The following is a 24,244-nucleotide window of genomic DNA, read 5'->3' on the forward strand; positions in this document are numbered from 1 at the left end:
AAAACTTTTGGCCATAGCCGTAAACAATCTGTACCCATAGAGAATATTCAATTTTACAAATATACAATTTTTATATTTTTTTTAAATACTCAAAAATATTATATATATTAAAGAAAAAAAATGTTTTAAATATTTGTTCCAGAAAATACTTGTTTAAATATTTATTTTCTATTTAATTGGATTGTTGTTTGTGTCTTTATTGATTTGATAATCGATTTACTATATATTCATAATTAATTGTTTGCTTTAGTTGGGTTGTCTTTCAAAATTCATCTAGACTCTGAAAGGTTTAATGCCATATACATAAACGTGCTTTGACATGTTGGTCTATAAATAGTTTCTAAAGTGGACTAACAAAATGAAGTGTTAGTGATTTATGCAACAATGTTTTATTGTGTTCTGAAAGCTCAGTGTAGATAACCTTCAAATAAAGCGCTACCAACCATTCCAGGTCTGTTGAGACGCTGATCAATGTGGCATGACGCCAGTTGTAAAGCTGCCTAACTCGAGATTATATGACTATCATCAGCTGTAGATAATACTGCATACAAAGGCCAAAGCTCTGCACATAAAAAGATGTGTTGCTTTACATGTTATGACTGTTAGAAACGCATTGTTATTTTTCCACTACAGCATTCGATTCAGCTTCTTTCTGAAGTCCCTTGGGGTTTATAAACATGTTAACAATACTCGTTTATCACTCAGACTTACAAAAAGCATTAAACCCAATAGCCATATTAAGGATGTGAAAAGATATTTGGAATAATAAAATTTTGCTTCGTATGAGTGCAGGGCAGATATGAAATGAAGAGAAATAGCATAACTACACCAGTGTTTAATTGAATTAAGTGGGCCATAACCATGTTAAGTGCTTGTTGGGAGGCTACTAATTAAGTGCTACCCAGCAGAATATGAGAACATGTGAATGAGTCATTAAAATCTAATAAGCACAATGCAACACTTTGTAAAGATAACGCTATTTGGATTGTCCAATTTTGATCGACTAATTATCTAGCTGATTAATTGTCAATTAAATGTCACTGAACTGTCCATTAAAGATAGGAAGTGACGTTAATCTGATGATTAAGTAAATGCCATCTTTGTCTTAACTACTGTATTTTATAGAAAGAAAGCTGTTTATCAAGTTGTCGTCATGTACATCTAGCTACACTGTAAATATTAGAGCATGTAATATAACATCATGTTCTAGAGTGGTTTATTTTGCTTACAGGCATTTTTTCAATTACACATTTTTCATTTTGTTAAAAAAACAACATATAGAGCTTGTCCATTTAAAAGAAACATTATGCCGGTTTTAGACTATTGTTGCACTCTCAGATCTGTTTGGTCAGAAGGTGATTAAGTATCTATAACGTCACAACTGCGAACTCATTATGAGGTTCATGGCAATGATAGTGCAAAAAAACCACACAGATTAAACTAAAAAACTGTTGTTATGGTGCAGATGCACATAAGGAGAAGTTAACCATTTATGAAATAGACTACTTTGGAACAGGTTTCATGTTTTGATAGACAAGCTGGATTTGTTGTCTTTTTAGATTTAGACAGAAGCTGATAAAGGTAAATGACTGTTGATAGCTGGAACAACTTGTTATGCAGAAGTTCTACATGTAACATGTAAGTTAGCCTGGCCACTAATAAAGTGAGGCACATGACTGAATAGAAATTGAATTTCCGCCGCTTCTCATTATGGTCACAAATGCAGGTCTATAAAGGCCAGTAAAATGTAGGGTCCATACCTTATGATATTTACTTGTCCTACCTTTATAACTGTATAGCAAATTTATGCCTATTTTTAAATTGATCTTACCTGACCCATTAGAAAGAAATTATCTCATGCTACTTTGGGCAAAATGTCAGCAGTTTATATGACAGCTTAATGAGTTAGAACTATCTGAACATGGTTTCAAATGAATGAGACAGCCATCTTCCCACTTTGAAAAAGAACTCATGTCACAAAAAAAAAAAACAGTTGTCTCTACACTGGCTTTCTTTTAGTTTTGCTTTTGTGCATTCTAGTAATAATGAATGTCCTGTGTTTTTAATGCATTTGCATTGATCAGAAGTAGCAGTGTCAACAAAATTAATGAAGCGATTTGAATCAGCTTACAATTACTGGATTTTCTTTGACCAAGTAGAGTTGATAAACAGATCAGTAGGGGTTACATAGGCTAGCAGAGCAGTCAACATTATTAAAAATAAATAAATAACTTTAAAATCATATTTTTGTTTCCAAAGGAGCATCATGCATTGCATTTGACTGAAATGCTAGAAATAATAACAAGGCGTTTTATAGAGTATTTATTATATTTATAAAATAATCAAACTAATAGATTAACAGATTAAAAATACAAGATTATCAGCAATATATAAGGAGGTGAAGTCCATCCTAATAAACAGAATGCTTTAGTCCATGAAAAAAAATACCATCATTTCTCTTTGTTTCCTATCCCCCTTGAGCAAGAGAATGTTAAATAAATCTTCATGTTAAATAATGATCTCCTTAGAGAAACCTTCAGCTATGTTTTTCTGTGTTAAATAACACTTTGTATAACTGAGCGTCTAACATCAACAAGTCCCTGAGAGTAAGTTGCAACTGTAGAAATGATAATGAACAAGCAAATGATTACATAGCTGCGATTTGTCTTGCAGCCGGCAGCCACTACTGTCAGAGCCACGCTGTTATAGAAATTTAACCATCACCTTCTGACCAATCAGATTTAAGATTTCAGCATTTTATTTCATTCAGTTCTATATTAGATACGTTAAATTACTCACTCACTCACTCACTCACTCACTCACTCACTCATCTTCTACCGCTTATCCGAACTACCTCGGGTCACGGGGAGCCTGTGCCTACAGTATTTCAGGCGTCATCGGGCATCAAGGCAGGATACACCCTGGACGGAGTGCCAACCCATCACAGGGCACACACACACACTCTCATTCACTCACGCAATCACACACTACGGACAATTTTCCAGAGATGCCAATCAACCTACCATGCATGTCTTTGGACCGGGGGAGGAAACCGGAGTACCCGGAGGAAACCCCCGAGGCACGGGGAGAACATGCAAACTCCACACACACAAGGCAGAGGCGGGAATCGAACCCCCAACCCTGGAGGTGTGAGGCGAACGTGCTAACCACTAAGCCACCGTGCCCCCCACGTTAAATTACATTTATGTAATTTAATTCATTACCTTATCCATAGCGACTTACATTCATCTCATTTTATACAACAGAGCAATTGAGGTTTAAGGGCCTTGCTCAGGGACCCGGGATTTAAAGTCGCAACATTCCAATTGGAAGTCCAACACCATAACCACTAAGCTACCATATCCCCCTAACACTAGATACCATAATGCTAAAGAATATCAAAGTTTTATAATTAACAATACAAAGTGCTGCAGATGTTGAAGTTTATAGAAACTATAGAAAGCACTAATGAGCAACAGGTCTAATGGTAGGTTACTATGGCAACAAAGAAGCATTTAGGATATTAAGACCATTGGCTGTGTGTCGGTGTGATAATACGATTCCGGTCTCTTTCTAAAGAGACGAGGATAACATGTCAGGATAGAAACACTAACCTTATCCTTTGATAATAGGGTCTTTTTTTCCAGGAATTACCCATAATTATGATTCTTTATACAATGTTTTTTTCATGTGGTTTCCTTTTCAATTCGAGGAGACAAATATCAGCTTGCTTTTTCCAGCGCATGTTGTGACAGGTGAAAGCAATTGGCTCGTTCCAGTCTGCAGCCACCACTCTCATCCTTGGTGGCCAGCACCTGTGTCAGTAAGGTCAGTGAATTTGCAATGGCTGCTGGGAAGCTATCCAGGCCCACATGGTCAGCTGAAATTATGAGTTGAACTGCATGAACACAGGTTTTGGACTGTAGTGGGATTCTCACACTGATTAAATAGAATGGAAATTCTTGTGTTTTGTTGCCTTATAAACGTTACTGTTTTTTTTGTACAAACCTCAGAGTGGGTGTTGCTGTGTTTGGCCAGGGCCTGAAAAGATTAAAGCTTATAGTGGACAGAGAAAATTCTCATTCAGAATCCTCTACACCGGGATCTCTATCTGTCAGCGATAAGCGGAAGGGCCAGAAGGACAAACATCACCAGATTTGGACTGTCTTTTAAATTTTGCGTTAAATGTCAGAAGAAAAGAGCCTTCTTCAAAACCATTAAAAAAGTGACGCAATACAAAATAGAGTGTGAAGAATAATGCTGGGGAGGAAAAAAAGAGTAGGGCAGACACCTAGAGTGTCAAAAGAGAGAAGGATGTTATGCTTTTGCACATTATAAAATATGATGGAGGAAGAAAGGAATGATGTGGAGCACATTGAAGAGCAGGATGAAAGGAAGGAATGGAGAAGAGCAGTACTAGAAAGTGGAGATGAAAGGACTTAGAGAGACCTGTGGATGTGCACTTAATGCGCTCATGCTTTGCGTATGTGATAGCAAACCAGACAGAGAAACGGGAAGAGAAATAGAAAAATGTGTATTAGCGAGATGCCACAAAACATGCAAGCTGACTCTCTAACACTTTTTTTGAACTCAGAAGTATTACACATTGTTCCTTTTTTGAGTTTGTCATCTACCATCTCTACAGAGAGGTGAAAAGGACGGAGTCAATTCACCCGCAGCTTGATAACCAAACCTGGAAGTCTCTTAAGAAGCAGAGATTGTGTGCTCAAATAAATATAACCAAATGGGAGCCTGGAGATATTATTTTTATCTGAAAACATCATATACCCAGGACATTAGACCTCCAGGTCAGTAGTGCTCTTGCTCCCCTGAATACTAAGAAATCCTCTTTCACATTACTTTAATATATAAGCCCATGGTTCATTGCTTTATCATGTGCCAGACCATTTGGATCACTGATTTGGTCTTGCTCTTTTCAATTAACATTCATCTATTGGCCTTTACCTGTTTTATTTTTTTATTTTTTTTATTTTGTTCTGAAATTGTTAATAAAGCTTATCCACATGACCCTCAGTAATCTGACATGTCCTGTCCTTTACACTCATGGTATACTGAAACAAGATTTTCAAAGAAACTTTTTTAAAAGGCAATTTTCCGGTTTTTATAGAGCTGGGTTTTTGAGATATTTGCTAATCCATTGATGATAGCATTCAACATAAGCCTGTTAAAAGTTTTATTCGACATATAAAAATTATGCACACTTACTTTACATTAATGTCGTATATTAAACAGTTTCCCAACACGTCTCACTGCCTTTAATCAGCATGTTATACTATGCGCTATGTGTAATTCTGCATGCGTGGCAGGTTCCACTCTCCTGAAAGTATTGTTTCTTGGGTATTCTGGAAACCAGAGTACCCAAGAAACCGTTTGTGAACAGAACATGCACACACAGGGTGCAGATGGGAATCAAATCAGCCCTGGCGGTGTGAGGCAAACAAGCTAACCGATAAGTCATCTTGCCCCATGTGAGCTAAGCTGAGCCAACTAGGAGTCGAGCCTAGACTCTTCCAGTCCGGAGTCAGACGCATTATTCATTGCACCAGCAGCATACTACATGAGACATCATTCACATAATTTTTGTTGTAATTCTCCCACAACACACTCACTAAATTAGCATTCTCAGTGTGTGTTATGAGTACAATGTATGCAGCTGTAGGTGCAAAACATGATGAGCAAAACACATGTGTCCAGGTTTGTGCCCTGGCTGAGTGTGTCACAAGTGTTTCACAGAAAAGAATATAAGCTATGTACCAGTCTGACCTTCATGCTCTCAAGCACTTATCACATTCCACTGACAGTCTTAATTACCCTCCCATCTCTCTCTCTCTCTCTCTCTCTCTCTCTCTCTCTCTCTCCCCCCATTAAATATTCAATTGACTTCGGATTCAGTCAGCCACAGATATACAGTACTACACGTATTTTCTCCTCTAATGCTGGACGCATGTACATAAGAGCATCTACAATGCATCAATTTTTATAAAAAATTCTATACACCACTGTTAAAATGGCAGGTTTTTGTGATATATAGAGGTTCAACCAAGATCAATCATATCAAAACCTTTAACACATTCAATGTGAAATTATAACAAATAAAAATTAAGTGAATAACAAAAAAAATATTGGCAAAAAATGGCAAGATAAAAGATACAATACGTTGAATGAACAGACTTTTATAATTGGGGGTGTATAAACCATTTAGTCTTGTGCTGAAAAGTAATTGTCATACAGCTTTTATCAATGACAATGATGTCATGATTGAATAAATTATACTGATTAATGGCAAATAAAATTCAACTGCTTCTGTATGATTTTCTTGGCATGATTCTCTTGGCAAGGCATGGTCCATAATGAGCTAACAAAGCAGGCATGGCATATATGCTGATTAATCAGAAAATTGGTACAAAAGAATTCCCAAATTACCAAAACATTAGCTGTACTGTAAAGACCATCATCAAAAAATAAATAAATAAATAAATAAATAAACAAATGGAGGAAATGGTCCACAACAGTGACATCACCACCAACATGACATCCCTCCAAATTCTAGAAAAGGACAAGACACACCGGCTGCCATGAGACCTACAGCAACATTGAAGAAGCTGCAGGATTTTCTGTCTCTACATGTGACAATCTCATCTTCTTGACATGTCTGGGCTATGAGGCCATTTCTCACAAATAACATCCAAGCTCATCTAAATCACCAAAAACCATGTGGCAAAATGTGTTATGGTTTCATGAGTCCAATTCCAAAATGTACAATAATTCCATAATTCCAGAGGAATGTTTAGTATACATCACATCACCAAAACATCACTATGCCCATGGGACAGCATGGTGGTGGCAGCAACCAGCTTTAGGGCTGCTTTTTTTCAGCCACATTTGGGGCATTTGATAAAGCAGAGGGAATTGGAAATAGCTACAAATACCAATTTTAGTGGAAAATCTTTAGGTGTCTGCTAGTAGGCTGAAGATGAAAAGGAAAATTGTACCCTTTAGCATGACAGTGACCCAAAGCATACATCCAAATGACATAGGGAATGACCAAAAGTATATTAGTGAGTGAGCTAGCCCGAACCAGACCTGAATTCAAGTACAAATCTGTGGAGTGAACTGAAATGGACACTTCATGAGAGATGCCCTTACAATCGAATGGATCTACAATGTTTTTGCAAAAAATAAAACTAAAAAGGCTATTTTTTAAAAGGTCTTTTTCTACATTTCTAATCATATTTAGTTTGCCTTTAACTTACCATATCTTTATGTGCCATGATTTATGAAGGTGAAGATAGATGCAAATGCAATTTGAGGTTTTATTACAGGGGTAGGCTGTCAGGACTCTGCCCGGACTTTGGCCACGTGCCTTTTGTTTATGTTTCTTGTTCACGTGTCTGCCCCGCCCTTGTCTTTCCCTCCCCGCCTCTGCACACCTGTCCCTTATGTCTGAATAATTATTTGTACTATTTAGTTGAGCCGCGTTGCCTTGTGCAGCGCGGAATCCTCTGTTGTCCTTGTCTGCTGTTGTCTTCGTCTTGTTTGGTCCTGTTTTGTGTTTAAGTTAATAAATCCCTGTTTTTGTTAAGCTGTCCTGCGTTTGGGTCCGTTTTTACCCCGCACGTTTGTGACATGGGCAAACAATTCCAAAGCAGCGTTCAATATCCCAAAATAATCAACGCTCAGGCGAGCAGGAAACAGTAATACTTGGTCAAAATTCAAACGTATGTGGTGGAAATTTCTAATCTAAAGATGTTTAAAAGGCCTTGTCCTTCTATGCTTTTACCTTGTATCTGTAGTGACCAGAGATTGACATTGTCATCGGTTGTTTTCTTAAGATTATGACAAGGGCAGTAGGGACTGGAGACGAGTTGTCAGGAATTAGGCATAAACAACGTCCAGTAAATCTTCTAGTAGGCCTTCTAGCAGACCTTGGCCCGGCCCAGATTAACTTGATCAGGAGATGAGCATGCAGTGATTTTGAGCCAATGATTGATGATGTTTTGCTTTTACATATCTTCTTTACTTGAGTTCTGTCTATAAAATCTTGATGTAATCAATGATTGGGGCCCTTCATCTCTCATGCTATATGCAGAGTGTTGGGTCCTGCTGCGCAGCTGAACACAATAAATTGTGAAACCTTTTTTACTCTTGCCCGTGTCCACCAGTGTGATACTTTATACTTTAAATCTCTCAAACCTCAGAACTTCCATGACAAGTACAAATAAAGATGCAAAGAAAGTTGAAACCAAAAGAAAAAAAAGAGATAAAATCTTGGTAAGTTAAAGTAGACACTTTACAGGCATTACTTCACAATATGCGTGTGGATCTGTAGTACTTATATAGTGAGTGGAGTCGATTGTGTTCAGGTGTGTGTGAATAGAAATCAGGTGAATGTGACAATTGCTGACTTCCAACTGGCATAGCTATACTATGCAGTAAAAGTATATAATTATTTTGCAAAGAAAATCTTCAAGCGTTTGAGTGTGTAGCAAAAGAGTATTATTAGTACTGGAGCATACTACACATTGTGTAACGGTAGACAGTGCTGTTGCCTAGTTACACACACCGTCACTGTAGCAGATTCAGTTTTTTCCACTCTTTATTCCTTATATAATTTATACTATATAATTTATTTCACTATAACAATTATTCCATTGAGTTATTTTTCCACACTTCATCTGCACCCTCTGTATGTCTAAAAAGTGGCTAAAGAGCATCAAATGTGAGCAAAGCGTTGTGGGTACTCTGAGGTTATAAAGCGTATGGGGATCAACACTTCCCCAATTACATACTTATGCTTGAACAACCACATTCATTTACACCTGTCCAGTTTCATCTGAAATGTGACCACCTCCTGAAGTTTTTTGAACGATCGGAGGGCATTTAGACCTGGTCTTTTTACGATCGGATAGCTATCCGATCACAGAAAACGCATGAAGTGAGCAGGTGTAAAAAGCCCCTTCCATACGAATGAACTGAGTCCTATTACAGATTTTTGATGTAGTGTTTACATGTAGCCCAACACTACAATCTGATTCAAATGTTCATTTACATGTTCATTAAATTTATTTCGAAAAAAAATCTGTTTAAACATACTGTAAGACCACTGCGAGCTATTTTTGAATCGTATTGAGACGAGACAATAAGCATTAGACAATAGACAATTTCAAGCCAATCAAATTTCGGTGAGTTTAATCTGATCAATTGAGACGTTTACATGAAAGCTTTCTGATCCGATTCAGCTGTTAATCCAATTTACTAACAGACTATTTGGTTTCATGTGAACGTATCTACTGTGAAATAAAATCTTACTGTGTCGGAATGGATATGAAGAGTGTATGTGGAGGTTTTGCTTTGTACGCATGTTAATAATTCATTTAGCCACAAGCCAAAGTAAATGAGAAACTTCAAGAAACATGAAAAATCAAGTATTTGTGTAATGTGTGAAACAGGGGCTTTCATTCTTGTCCACGAAGGCCTGGTGTGGCTGCATGCTTTCATCTCGGCCAAATAAGAGGGACACTCGATAGCTGATTAGTGCCCAAGATGAACTGATTAAACAAGGAGAAACAGGTCTGCCTCCTGCCTGGTGTGAATAAAAGCCACACCTGCCCTTTTGTGGCCACGATTACAGACCCCTGCTGTAAAAGTACAGTCTAGCTTTCCTGTGGTCATGTAAGTGCTAATAAAAAAACTCAAACAAACACGTTTAACAAAATGTGATGAACTAAACCATGAACTCAAACATTAAATTTCATGTGTGGCTGAAGCACTGATCTGGGAAGATGTTTAAAAGACTAAAGAAATGAGAATAAAAAGAGATAACAGCAGTGTAGGTGAGATGTGTGATGTAGCCAATATAAAGTGACATCATTCCAGCCACGTATTTTGCTCCCCACACTCATTTCCGAGAGAGAGAGAGAGAGAGAGAGAGAGAGAGAGAGAGAGAGACTTATTTGTCTGGAGCTCTGTTAATAAAAAGAAAAAAAAAAAAGAAAAAAAAAAAAGATGATGGAGAAATAGAGACACAAGTCATGAATACATTTATGTTCCATTTCTTTGCTGTGACAGTGCTGTACCAAACGCAAAATCTTGGTCATCACCGCTATTTCTCATCTGAACTGTTTCAGAGCACATCCAAATACAAAATCAATTCTCTACCCTCCAGATGTGAAAAGCTCAGGGAGATCAGTAGTTGCTGAAAACACTACAGGCACATATAAAGCGATCTGTACTGTATGTGCATGCGTTCTCACGGCTGTTTGCGCATTAACCAGTCTTTTGGCATCATGTACGATTGGCCGCAATCAGTGACATTTAGAAGTTTCTCAAAGCCTGAACAAATTGCATCGCTGTTTTGACTTAAGTTCACAGATGCATTAATGAACCGCATTTGTCAAAGTGACTGCGTTTTGAAAATAGACGAAAATTACAAGTCGAAGACGGATAGCTATGGATATAAGAGAGCAATTAGCATATATCATCATCGTCATTATAATCATTAGCTGATGAAACTAGACAATTTACTGATTTTTCAGAGAAGCTGTCCATGTTTGTTTTGCAAATTAAAGCCTCCTGCTCCTCAGCATCTGAAAATATTTTAATGAATAATTAGATGCAACAATAAGGCTAACAGTGCATGCTGTTTCTTCTTTGCTTTGGCAGTACACCAGCCTCTAGCTTATTTTTTACTTCCCCATTACCAGGCATTTCCTGCTGCCTTATATTTTTCACAACAAACATTTCCTTTTTCCCTGGTTCTCTAGTTTGCATTTATTGAATGAACCCAGCTGTTGTGAATACACAAGAGACAGGCAGCTAGAACATCTTTACAGTACGCAGTGAAAATGTGGGCTGACAATCCATCACTTAAACACCTCTAAAGACAACAGCACCAAGCATCACAGCTAGCAGTTTGTTGGGGGAAAAACTTCTCAAATGAATTACTTCTAAATGGCCTGTTGAGTGGGGAATGGAAAGGGTGTTTTTAATGGATTTCAGAAACAAGTTTTGCAAATTTGCATGTTATTCTGCTTAAAAAATGATTAAGCTAATAAGCTTCAGAATTAGCGCATATTTGAGTTTCTTAGAAATATTTACCTAATATCCTTCTGACATGAATGCTGTGACATTCTTTGCTATACTTTCCTTATCCAGCTTTCCTTAGAACAAATATTTTGAAAATCAGAATCAAGCAACCCATCAGACTTTAGGAGGAAAGTCAACAATTATGGAACCGACCCTAAAATGGTGCCCAGTTCATAATAGTTTGGCTCAGACTGAACCAGCCCACTCACCCTGCTGCACGAAGGAGCCGTAGACAAACCACATGGAGTTATAGAGAGTGGTAGAGGACATGGATCCCATGGGCAGACGTGGCGGGTTGAGCCAGTTGAGCAGGTACACCAGCGTGCCTACGAGGAGCACCGTGCCAGCAATGCACGCCCAGAGCGACAGGTCAAAAGGCGCCAAGCAGGCAAACATGTCCACTGTGCGCTCAGCTTTCTTCAGCAGCACACCCACTGAGTAGTCCATGTAGCGTGTTGTGAAGTCCACTACACTCTCTCGCTCCGGCGTGATGGTCAGCGCGGAGATCCCCACGTCTGCTCTCTAAAGAAGCATGAACACATGCTGGTTTATGCACACAGCACAGAAATACAAAAAATAAAATCCATAACCTCTCCAGTAAATTGAACAATTTGTATATACAGCCTGTCCACAAATACATACAAATATGACATCTATGCCGACTAAATTAAACATTACATTAAAACTTATAACATTAAAACCACCTGATATTGTGTGGGTCAACTTTGTGCCACTAATACAGCACCTTGCCATCATAGCTAGTATTAAATTGAGCAATTTGTGCTACTCCTGTAGGACCTGACCGGACGGGATAACCTTCACTGCACACATGCATCAATGATCCCTGTTGCTGGTTCAAAGGTTGTCCTTCCTTGGAGCACTTTGGTAGGTAGTAATCACTGCATACTGGGAACACCTCACCTCCTCAGTGGTCTAGCTGCCAATATTTGGGTCTTGTCAAAGTCACTCAGATTCTAATGCTTGCCCATTTTTCCTGCTTCCGACACAACTTCTAGAAGTGACTGCTTACATGCTGCCTAACATTCATGTTATTCTCTTTAGCTGTCAGTCATTAATGTTAATGTTATGGCTGATCAGTGTATGTTAAACATTTGTACACAATTAATAATGGATTGTTTATTAAAACTTTTAATTTGCTATAAATTGTAACAATACCTAATTACAATAATAATAACAAGAATAATAATAATAATGATAGAATAATATATATTGTATATGTGCGTGCATATATATATATATACACACAGACACAAGCATAGAAAAAGTGAGAGAGAATGCATACTAGAAAATACTTACACACTACATACTGCTCACTGTTATGATTATAATCATTTCAATTTCCATCATGTCACATCAAAAGAAGTGGCAAGGCATAAGACTTATTTTTCTTCACCACAATAAATAACTCAATATCAGATTGAGAAGCAAACAAACAACCACAGGAGCATATATTTTAGCTAGAGGCTATATTGGCTGCTGCGGAATGGAAATTGCATCTACAGTGCTCAGACGCAAATCAGCATCCTATTTCTTTTTTCTTTTTTTTTTCCCCCAGTTCAAGAACATTCTGTGTTGTCAAGCAGGCAGGCAGACAGGAAGAGCAGAGTCTATAGGGCTGAGGAAGAGGCTCTGTCAAGAATCATTAGCCACGTGTGGCTGTATGAATGTCCATTTTCATCATCAGTGAGCCAGTGTTGAGCCTCACCTGGCTGACTCTTATTAGCCAGAATGGCCATCGTGAGAGGAAAGGAAGAGACGGATGACCTCAGTGTATGCACAGGGTTGTAGTCCTGTCCACTTCCTGTGCTTTTAATAATACCTGTCTTGTAGCACTAGAGCCACTGCCTAAATCAGTTCTCTAATACGCTGTGTAGAGATGAAATTTGAACATACACTCACACACACACAAAAAAAAATAGCATTGTAAATAGACTTTTTGTTTCTTTATGTAAACATTGGCCTTGAAGAATTTCATACACTTGATTGTGCAAATCCATTAAACCTGAGGCAAAACAACACTGCTACATGATGCACAAGCACTATGTAGCAATATTGCCAGAATGAAAATAGTCATTTATCGGTATACATTATTTCAGCACTAGATAATATTTTGTCGTTCTCACATTATGGCATCTCATTTGACTAGTTTTCCAAACTGAGAGAGATGAACGACACTTTTACTGAAACTTTCTCTGCACTGCATCTGTCATAATGATAGCCATTTTATCACACTGCATGCAAGACTGAAATACTGCACGCATTTCTCCTGAGCTCACTAAGCACATCTGAACACATCTGGTCCGTGCTTCATAATGATTTTTTAAATTGGCCCAAACATATCACTGACAAACTGCTTTCTCAAACTTATGTTAAGAAGAAAAAAAACAAACAAACAGAAAGAATACTCACTTACGATAAACTGTGCGAGCTGATGATTTCTATCCTTCTACCGACAATTAAATCACAGCTGACTAAACTTGCTAATTTCATGGTCTGATAGGAGAGCTAAACGCTTAAACAGCCAGAAACGGTCACTTTTAGGGATATTAAAGCTGTTTGAAGATTTGAGGTTCTAAGCTTGCCTAGCAAAAAGAAATATCAAAATATGACTCTCTCTGTGTGTGTGTGTGTGTGTGTGTGTGTGTGTGTGTGTGTGTGTGTGTGTGTGTGTGTGTGTGTGTGTGTGTGTGTGTGTGTGTGATTGAGACAGAAAGTGAGACAGAGAGACAGACAAAGAGAGAAACAGAGAAAGAGAGAGAGAGAGAGAGAGAGAGAGAGAGAGAAAGAGAGAGAGAGAGAGAGAGAGAGAGAGAGAGAGAGACAGACAGACAGACAGAGACAGACAGAGAGAGATGATTTATATATTTTATGTTTTATGTATTGATTAAGACCAAATTTACCCACAGAGATTTGAGACACAGTTTTGTCCTGAAGCTAATCCCTATATATACAGGTGCTGGTCATATAGAATATCGTTATAAAGTTGATTTATTTCACTAATTCCATTCAAAAAGTGAAACTTGTATATTATATTTATTCATTACACACAGACTGATATATTTCAAATGTTTATTTCTTTTTTTTTTGATGCTTATAACTGACAACTAAGGAAAATCCCAAATTCAGTATCTCAGAAAATTAGAATATTACTTAAGACCAATACAAAGAAAGGATTTTTAGAAATCTGGGCCAACTGAAAGTATGAGCATGTACAGCACTCAATACTTAGTTAGGGCTCCTTTTGCCTGAATTACTGCAGCAATGTGGCATGGCATGGAGTCGATCAGTCTGTGGCACTGCTCAGGTGTTATGAGAGCCCAGTTTGCTCTGATAGTGGCCTTCAGCTCTTCTGCATTGTTGGGTCTGGCATATCGCATCTTCCTCTTCACAATATCCCATAGATTTTCTATGGGGTTAAGGTCAGGTGAGTTTGCTGGCCAATTAAGAACAGGGATCCCATGGTCCTTAAACCAGGTACTGCTAGCTTTGGCACTGTGTGCAGGTGCCAAGTCCTGTTGGAAAATGAAATCTGCATCTCCATAAATTTGGTCAGCAGCAGGAAGCATGAAGTGCCCTAAAACTTCCTGGTATACGGCTGCGTTGACCTTGGACCTCAGAAAACACAGTGGACCAACACCAGCAGATGACATGGCACGCCAAACCATCACTGACTGTGGAAACTTTACACTGGACCTCAAGCAACGTGGATTGTGTGCCTCTCCTCTCTTCCTTCAGACTCTGGGACCCTGATTTCCAAAGGAAATGCAAAATTTACTTTCATCAGAGAACATGACTTTGGACCACTCAGCAGCAGTCCAATTCTTTTTGTATTTAGCCGAGCGCATGTGAATCAAACCGAGTTTTTTTTGGTTGACTGCTGAATGTCTTTGCCTAGATCTGCAGAAGATTTGCTGTCATTTTCATTTCTGTGATCGCCAAAGTGCAAAATCCGGGAAGGACCGCTATATGGTCAATAACTGCAATTACCAGTAAATGTATTCATTTTATTGCTGTCATGAAGTCTATCTCACTGAAGTTATTTGTTCACAGATGGAAAATTAAGCGCAAAACTGTACGTGGCAACTCATGGTTTCTAAGTGCTACTATCCACAGCTTTCATTCTACTTCCTTTGGGTTACTGAGGTTAAGGTCGGATGTTTGTTGTAGGCATAACGTTGACTAGCTGCATCAACAAGTATTCCAGCCAAAGGTCTTTTGTATTATACAGTACATTAAGTTTGAGTATTCGCAATAGTTTTTATGAAGTGAAAGAAGCAGGTCAGTTTTCATGCTGCAATTGTTGAATAATAAAAATTAATTAATTCCTCTACAGTAAATACTTTATCCTGGTCGGTGTCTCAGTGGAATCTGAAGCTTATCCCAGAAACACCAGGTGGAGGATGTGAGAATTCACCCGGGATGAAAAGACACTGCAAGACATTGCAACACACACACACAAACCTTCCCCACACTCATCTACACCTCTAGGCAATTTAGCACAGCCGATACACCTCTTGGAATGTTTTTAGACTATAGGAAAAGACTGAAGAACTAAAAGGGAAGGGAAGCCATGCAAAAATGGAGAGAACATTATGAGGATAAACTATAATAGCAACTTGATAAACCAGCAACCTGTTTTCTGGACACTTCCTCTGATGTAAGGAAATGAATACTGTCTTGTACTCTAGGGATTGTTCACCGAAACCCTTCACGTATCTCTCACCCTATTGACATACAGCAAACAATGTAACCAAAAAGCAAGCCAAATTACTAGTTTAAGCTTGAGAAAAAAAACAGCAAAATGCTAAGGCTTGAGTGAATTAAGTGAACACTTTTGTTAGAAAGGCTTAGGACTACAATTGCTATGATTGCTTTAGGACTGGAAGTGCAACGGTTTTGCACTTAAGGCTCCATCAGTGACCAGCTGATAACTTGATAACGAAAAAGACTTCATGGTGAATTTTAATTCAATTAATTCATTTTCTAGCTGTATAGTGTTTTTTACAATGGATATAGAGAGTATAGAAATTCAGAATAAAAATGACAAAGATTTATTTATATTTATCCCTAATGAGCAAGCGAGTGACAATGGTGGCAAAGAAAAACCTTTATTTATTTTACTCTAAAGGGAACCCATCCTCATCTGGGTGACACCAGATAGTGGGATTAAATAATGTCCATCCAACCAGGAGCTTCTGTGCAATATACAGTATGAGTGTGATTTCTAAATTCATTATAGATTCAACATGAATTTTTACCGGCCAACGCCATCAAATGTGCAATATTGGAGACTCTAGCTCAAGAATTCTCTGGTTACAGAATTGTGCTTTTTTGACCATGGAGTATACAGTTATAGAAGGGAAATGATTTATAATCCCACTATCTGGTGTCACCCAGATGAGGATGGGTTTCTTTTAGAGTCTGGTTCCTCTCAAGGCTTCTTCGTGTCTCATGAAGGTTGCCTCTGGCTCTTCTGTTGCCTCTGGCTTGTTTATTACCGATAATAAAATATCCTGAATTTATATATTTCTGTACAGTTGCTTTGAGACAATGTCCACTGTTAAAAGCACTTTACAAAATTTCATCAAATTACACCAATTTTATACGTCACAAATCCGTGTGCTCGTTGGAAATTTTGATATGTTTTCTGGCTGTCCGGTTGAGAAGCAGGCTTGCCATAGTGACAGCAGAGAGTGGAGAGTGGCACTGAAGAGATACTATCAACAGTTCTAAATGAAAAGCAGCATGCAGTGCTGGGTAATGGCCCTGAAAATGCTCAGATGACCTCTGACTGCTGAAATAATTTTACCTTTTTGTTTACTGGCCTGTAGAAAACATTTCAGCTCAACATTTCATCCACATTCAGGGAATCTGTGCCAGTTTTCTGGAGTCACAAGGCTTTGTTACCTCTAGCAGGGAAATGTTTTCCACCTGTTAGATTGACTTTCTGAGCAAATGGCTTACCTTGAACACCAGTTCTCCAATTAGACCATTCCAGCTTCCGTCGGCTTGTTGGCTGCCGTATTTGTGATCAGGAGCCAAATAGATTTCGTACTTGAAGCCGAGGTAATTAGACAGAGCATCCAAAACGTCAATGGCGAACCCTTGATACTTTTTGGGCTTCCCCAACACGTTCTCGGATACCATGACAAATGGCTCCTCCTGCAAAAAAAAACAAAATCAAAACATTTAAATTATAAAATGAACAAAAAGTCCAATGTTCTGTCTTCCTTGATTTCTGATCTTCTCTTGTCTACCATCCAGCCCTATCTTTATATTGAAGCATAATTATGCTTTAGATCTCATATTAAAATTACTCTTCTTATCATGATTTACGATGTTTAGTAGATTCATGCTTTACATTTATGATTATCTTGCTTGGATGTGCTTTTATAGCTTATGTCACTATACTCTTGTTCACTTCACACATTGGTCAGTTTCTTCAGATTTTTTTTTTTGCATTTAGCTTGTTTTACTTTACTCTTTCTAATCACTTACTTCAATTTCTTTCTTTAAACTTACACTGTTTTAGAAAAGTTCTTTACGCCCACACTCCTGTTAATTACACCCAAATGTGAGAGAATTCACACTAAAACAGTGTTTAATGGAATTACCAAAAATATATAAATAAAACCATGAATAATGCTAAAATGTATATTTGCATTAACCTTGCTAAGGTATTATAATTATGGCTCTTGAGTGGTTCAACAGAAAAATAAAATATGCATTATACCACTATCATTAGGAGATCATAAACCACAGTATGGACTGTTTATAATTCCAAGATTTTGTTTAATTATGATGTCCAGTTAAACTGAAATTGGTCTGATAAACATGTATTTTCAAACATGAATGTTCCATAAGTTACATGTCACAGTCTCTGGATCACTAAGCAGAAGGTGAGGGTTCAAGCCCCAGAACCACCAAGCTGCCACTGTTTGGCCTTTGAGCAAGGCCCTTAACCCTCTCTGCTCCAGGGACATTGTATAATGCCTGACTTTGTTTTCTGACCCCAATTGATTGATTGACGTGTACAGTATATACTGTATGTCACTACCAAACCAGGACCCAGACACAGCACGACATAACAGAATCCACAAGAACCTATGACATTAAACAGCATAATCATAAATATCATAAAACCTGTGTGTCTATCTTCGTAAAAGTTACAACTAACGTTATACACAGAACAGAATAATTGTCCCAGATGTCCAGAACTGACACACACACACACACACACACACACACACACACACACACACACACACTTAATCAGAACATTAAAAAGCAAAGCAATCAAAACAAAAGCACTACAAATTGTTTAGATAAAGGCTCTTTGTTTTTCGTTTGATACATACTGTAAGGAAATGTTGCAGTATGTAATCATGCTTTAATGTCACATCACATGTGATGTAGCTTTATGAGCTTCATGTCACTTTCAATGAGCAGTGATGTAACCAAATAAGTCCATATGGCTTTTGTTGTGCTGGAGAGCAGCTTCTGGATACTGTGGCCTAGATCAAAATTCTCAGAAAACATGGAGATGGAAAAAAAATTATAGTGTAATAATTATAAATGTGAAAAGGTTATAGAAAACCTTTTTTATGGGAGGTTTGTACTGGTACTTGTACAGGTTGTCATGAGCACTGCAGCTCCACTTTCGACAACTTACAACAATTTGAACTTAATCACATTTTAACATTAAATAAACATATGGCAAAAGAACGCAGATATATTGAATCATTTTGTGGATGCATGGTAAATGTGTCTTGTGTCAGAAAAATAACGATGATGGTTTCAATTTCAACACTAAGAAATAGCCATGTAAACAAAACTGATTCAAATAAGACAATCAATCCAGCAATCTCTGAGGCCCTGTTCACATCCTGAGTGATCTGATTGGAAGTGGGCGTCTGCGTATAGGGTCCAATGTATCTCGGTAATCTGAGTTGATTTGGGAAGCATACAAACGCATACCATTCATAGTGTGACAGCAACAATGAGTCATCTAATGGACTGTGTCATTGACCTAAGCAAAAAAATGTAATCAAATTCATCCTTCAATTTTCTGTACTTATCCTACACACGGTTGCAATGAGCCTGGAGTCTATTGCAGGAAACTCAGGGCAAAAGTGGGGTAGGCGACATCCTGAACAGGGTGCCAAGCCTCTGCATGGCACAATCGCGCACTCATTCACATACTACAGGCAATTAAAAGATGCCAATCAGCCTACAGGTCTTTGGACTGGAGGAGGAAGCACAGAGAGAACATGCAAACACCACACACCGAGCAGAAGTGAGAATCAATCCCCCAATCCTGGAGATGTGAGGCAATTATTAGTGCCAACCACAACACCACTGTATCATTCATAATCAAATTTAAGTCATGTTTACATTTTACTGGTCCAGAGGACAACATAGACGGAAAAGCGTTTTACAACTGATCAGCAACATAAAAAAAACTTACATGTAAACAGAATGAAAGTAGAAAAAGAAAAATGTAAAAGATTTGTAATATAAAGGATCTAAAATACAAAAGGCAAGAAAAGTATAAACATAAAGTGCAGATTTGTGTGGCTGTACAGTATTTGCAAAAATATTAATTTTAAGAATCTTTTGGAAATCATGCTGAAGAACATGAGTTCTGTACTGCAGGGCTAAAGGATAAAGGTCATGCGACAAAAGCAGAGATGAAAGCAGCTGGTTTTTGCAGCTATTTTCCATTGATCAAGTCTTGTTAGCAGTCCAAAATATCAAAATGTTTGAAAAATCAACATGAGGATTGGGGAGACATTTTGGCCTTCAAAACAGATGCAGCATAACAAGAATGCAATAAATGTGCAAGGGCTTCAGGAGCAAAAGGAGCGGTCACTGATGAGTAAGAGTATAGATTGAAAAGGCTCTGAGTAACTGCGTCTTTCACGAAGACCATCTGCAGCGACTGACCCAGCTAGACAGACGGAGGTACACGATCTCTGAGGATTTACACAAACCAACCCACACCAGTTATTCTGAAGACATGGGATGATGTGATTTGGAACAAATAAGAGCTGAGTGAAAAAAGGTCTGCAAACATTGTCACAGTCTGTTGTGATGGCTCTGGAGGAATTGTAAAGGTCACACAATTTAAAAAAAAAAAAACAAAAAAAAAAACAACAAAATAACCCAACAAAGAAACTAAAAACTTTCTCTGGGAGTTTATCAGCTTAAGCTGACTATATTTCCCTTGTCACTTACTATATTTTGGGAGGCTGAGTTTTTTCCCCCAATTATGGTTGTTATTTTTTGATCTGGTTAAATCTAAATATAATATATGAGCATGGAATTGAAGAACGGTTCTCACCAAGCTTGTAACTGACAAATTTAAATTCATCAATTCATATTTGTAGCTCTCTGTTATAGAAGGAAAATAGCTCTTTCCAGTTCATCCAACCATCCATCCATCCTCCAAAACTTCAGAGAACGTGCAAACTCGACACACACACACACACACGGCAGAAGCGGAAATCGAACCCCTAACCCTGGAGATGTGAAGCAAAAGCAAAAACCACGAAGCCTCCATGCCCCCATCTTTCCAGTTTATCTGCATACCGAGATGAAGCATATTGATCTAGTATTATAATAATAGCGTAGAAAGATCTCTGCCGCTGAGTTTCCAGCACACTGCTTTACAATGCTTTACAGATCCCTGCAATCAGTGTTTAAACACTGCACTAACTACAATCTGTGGAGATATGATGCTTAATGAAGTGTAAATCCATAAAAAAAAGTCTCTTCATAAACAACTCTTATAGAGCAGACAACTGCCAATCAAAGCTGTGCTGGACAAATAAGCACGGTTTATTTTTACCTGTGTTAAATCACAAATAATTAACATTACAAGCTTTTTTTTTCTATGCTTTAACAGTATACTCTAGATCAGGAGTTCAATTCAACTTAATTAGTGCATCTAAAGCATTCTTTCTTTGGCTTTATGTTCCTGCAGAGTGCACATGCATGACGATGCCTTCTGTTAAAGAAAGCAGTCTTCCTGGTTTAAGATTTAAGCCTAGAGATTGATCATTTGAATCTTTCATTGAAGCTTCAATGAAATCAATTACTTTGCTTTTCAGCCAAAGGCATTTGGGTGATTAGTGCTACAGTAGATGAGAATAAAGGAAAGAGGGATGAATCACACAGTCTAGAAGTAGAAGACGTGACAGCTTACAGGCTGAACTTTAATCAACTTTGCTCCTCTTACAGTACATTACTGTCAAATGCTCATTGCTCATAAGCAATATGCCTAGAATGCTGTCAAAACCACACTGGAAGACATTAAAAAGTGCTCAGGAACTTACAGGACATGCTATCGAATCATTCTATCTATGACATAACCGTAACGATCAAAAGTAAGGGGCTGCAAGGAGATCCGAAAACGATAAAATTCCCTTTATCTGAATTAAACCTGGAAGTAATCAGTCTGGTGAAAGTGAAATGACCCTAAAAGCAAAAGTCTTTAGCGATAAGTGAAACAGATTAAGATTTCAGTTTAGGAAAGAACTCCGTATAACAGAAAAACAGAAAAAAGAAACAGAAAAACGTCCACTACTGAACTCAACAAGAAACCACAGTAGAGTATTATTTGGAGCACTTTTCAGCATGGTGTTCTTGGGACTTTCTTGGGAAAACATTCTCATGTCCGATTTGTACTATTTATTATTACTTTAATTACACTAAAGACATAATTCAAATTTGATTACCAGTAATAACATTTTTTTGAATAACATTTGGAAGCCAGCATTGATTTCATATTAATATTATGTTCAACAATATTTGGTACATATTTGGTTATAAATATAATAAGCTTTTTTTTTACTTCACACTGAAAACCCCTTCTTGGCTCTCTCTGAAAAACAAGTGAGCACCACTGGGTACAAGGATACTGAGCGCTTCAATCACCTGTCTCCCAAAAGAAAAACCTGGATCAATCGCTGTTGATAGAGATGATGGTTATGACATACTTCAATTCAATTCAAATTTATTTGTATAGCGCTTTTAACAATGGACATTGTCTCAAAGCAGCTTTATAGAACATAATATTAAATATTTAATATTATACAAAAGTTCAAGATTAATATTAAACTCACTCGCTCACTCACTCACTCACTCACTCACTCATCTTCTACCGCTTATCCGAACTACCTCGGGTCACGGGGAGCCTGTGCTAGGCGTCATGGGGCATTAAGGCAGGATACACCCTGGACGGAGTGCCAACCCATCGCAGTGCACACACACACTCTCATTCACTCACGCAATCACACACTACGGACAATTTTTCAGAGATGCCAATCTACCTACCATGCATGTCTTTGGACCGGGGGAGGAAACCGGAGTACCCGGAGGAAACCCCCGAGGCACGGGGAGAACATGCAAACTCCACACACACAAGGCAGGAATCAAATCCCCAACCCTGGAGGTGTGAGGCGAATGTGCTAACCACTAAGCCACTGTGCCCCCCTAATATTAAACTCATATTTAAAAATGTGTTTGTATTTATCCGCAGTGAGCAAGCCTGAGGTGACTGAGGCACGGAAAAACTCCCTTATATGGAAGAGAAAGAACCTCATCCTCATTTGGGTGACACTGGAGGCTGTGATTATAAATATACAGTCTGACAATTGTGTATTGATGAGGAGGTTGATTAGAAAATAAGTAATAAAAAAAAAAACAAATTAAAATCATTATAGAGCTAATTATACCAGATATTGTACACCAACGCAAAGCATGTGAATTAAAACCAATAAACTTTAATAGGCCTTATAAAAATACAGTTTAGTCAAACGGTAATAGTTTCGCACTCAAATGGTGCAAGCGCTTGTAACAACAATGGGGCCCAATTCGTTGGTGCACAAGTGACGGCTTCAATATTAAATTTCTACTGGAAATAAAATAAACAGAAACATATCCGTAATGTAATCGTACAACCGTGCAATCCATGAACACATTCACTGGATAACTGGGATGAAGACAACAGGCACTGCTCAGTCTAACCTTACAGTACCGTTTAGTGGAGCTCAATAATCAGCTAGAAACTCTGGACCAAAACACCAAAATTTGTAGTCTCTGAAAGTTATCAAAACTGAGTAAACTCCTTTGTTTCACCGTCTTCAAGAACTCCAACAATTCTTTTTCCTGCGGCTTACACTTGATTTGTCCAGACACCCGTCAATCAACTAGATACATAGCTATTAAAAACCTTAATTAGTTACAATTTCATAGCAGAAAAACATGAAGGACTCTGGGAAGTGTAGTGTTAACAGGAAAAGCCTACAAATATATTAAACATGAACATCTCTCTCACTCATTTTCTACCGCTTATCCGAACTACCTCGGGTCACGGGGAGCCTGTGCCTATCTCAGGCGTCATCGGGCATCAAGGCAGGATACATCCTGGACGGAGTGCCAACCCATCTCAGGCCACACACACACTCTCATTCACTCACGCAATCACACACTACGGACAATTAAACATGAACATATTTTAACAAATTTTCTATTGACACAAATCTAAAAGAAAATTTGTATGACCAAAAATCACATATAAACAAGAACCAGGGATATTTTATTAGTGCCCTAAAACTGCTTGCCTTCTTTTGGCAACTTCTTCTAACGTGTGCTAAGACAAAAAGTACAGTACTAAAGGATTCTAATTTGATACAATACAATACGATGTGAATCTCAATATTATATATTTTTAATGCAGAAAAATGAAGTATTCCCTGAATATATATTTTTTATTTAATTAAAATCTTACAAAAGTACAGTTTCTTAAACTTAATAATAAAAAACTTGATCAAAAAATGTCTGAAGCACTTTTTATTTGTTAATTTATTATATTATTATATTTTACACATTAGGCCGTTCACTAGCTGTGCTGTCGAAGTCACACAGCTTTCTGTAGCCCTAGTTTTCGAATGCTTCATTCTTCAGCACCAAGTAGAGTCTCATAACAGTAGCTACTGTAGCAACTTCACAATCACCATGGTGACTTTTTCAACCTGGATTGACACATCGAGCAAATCAGCAGAGGTGTCTCACTGCCTGATACGGAAACAATACATTCTCAGACCACGAGAAC

General features: G+C 37.9%; 1 protein-coding gene across 3 annotated transcripts in view; it reads right to left on the reverse strand.

Moving 5' to 3' along the window:
• The window catches only part of grid2 (glutamate receptor, ionotropic, delta 2), a 411,138-nt gene that overhangs the window by 65,233 nt on the left and 321,661 nt on the right, over positions 1–24,244 (reverse strand). For all 3 annotated transcript variants that reach the window (XR_009649218.1, XM_060882146.1, XM_060882147.1), the window contains exons 10-11: positions 17,092–17,289; positions 11,316–11,628 (exon numbers count right to left, since the gene is read on the reverse strand). Coding sequence is in view for 2 of the 3 variants with exons in the window: in XM_060882146.1 (XP_060738129.1) it covers positions 11,316–11,628; positions 17,092–17,289 (511 nt within the window). In the remaining variant the exon portion in view is untranslated. The remainder of the gene's footprint in view (positions 1–11,315; positions 11,629–17,091; positions 17,290–24,244) is intronic.

This window comes from Tachysurus vachellii, chromosome 11, assembly GCF_030014155.1.
Source record: "Tachysurus vachellii isolate PV-2020 chromosome 11, HZAU_Pvac_v1, whole genome shotgun sequence".
Taxonomy (NCBI): domain Eukaryota; kingdom Metazoa; phylum Chordata; class Actinopteri; order Siluriformes; family Bagridae; genus Tachysurus; species Tachysurus vachellii.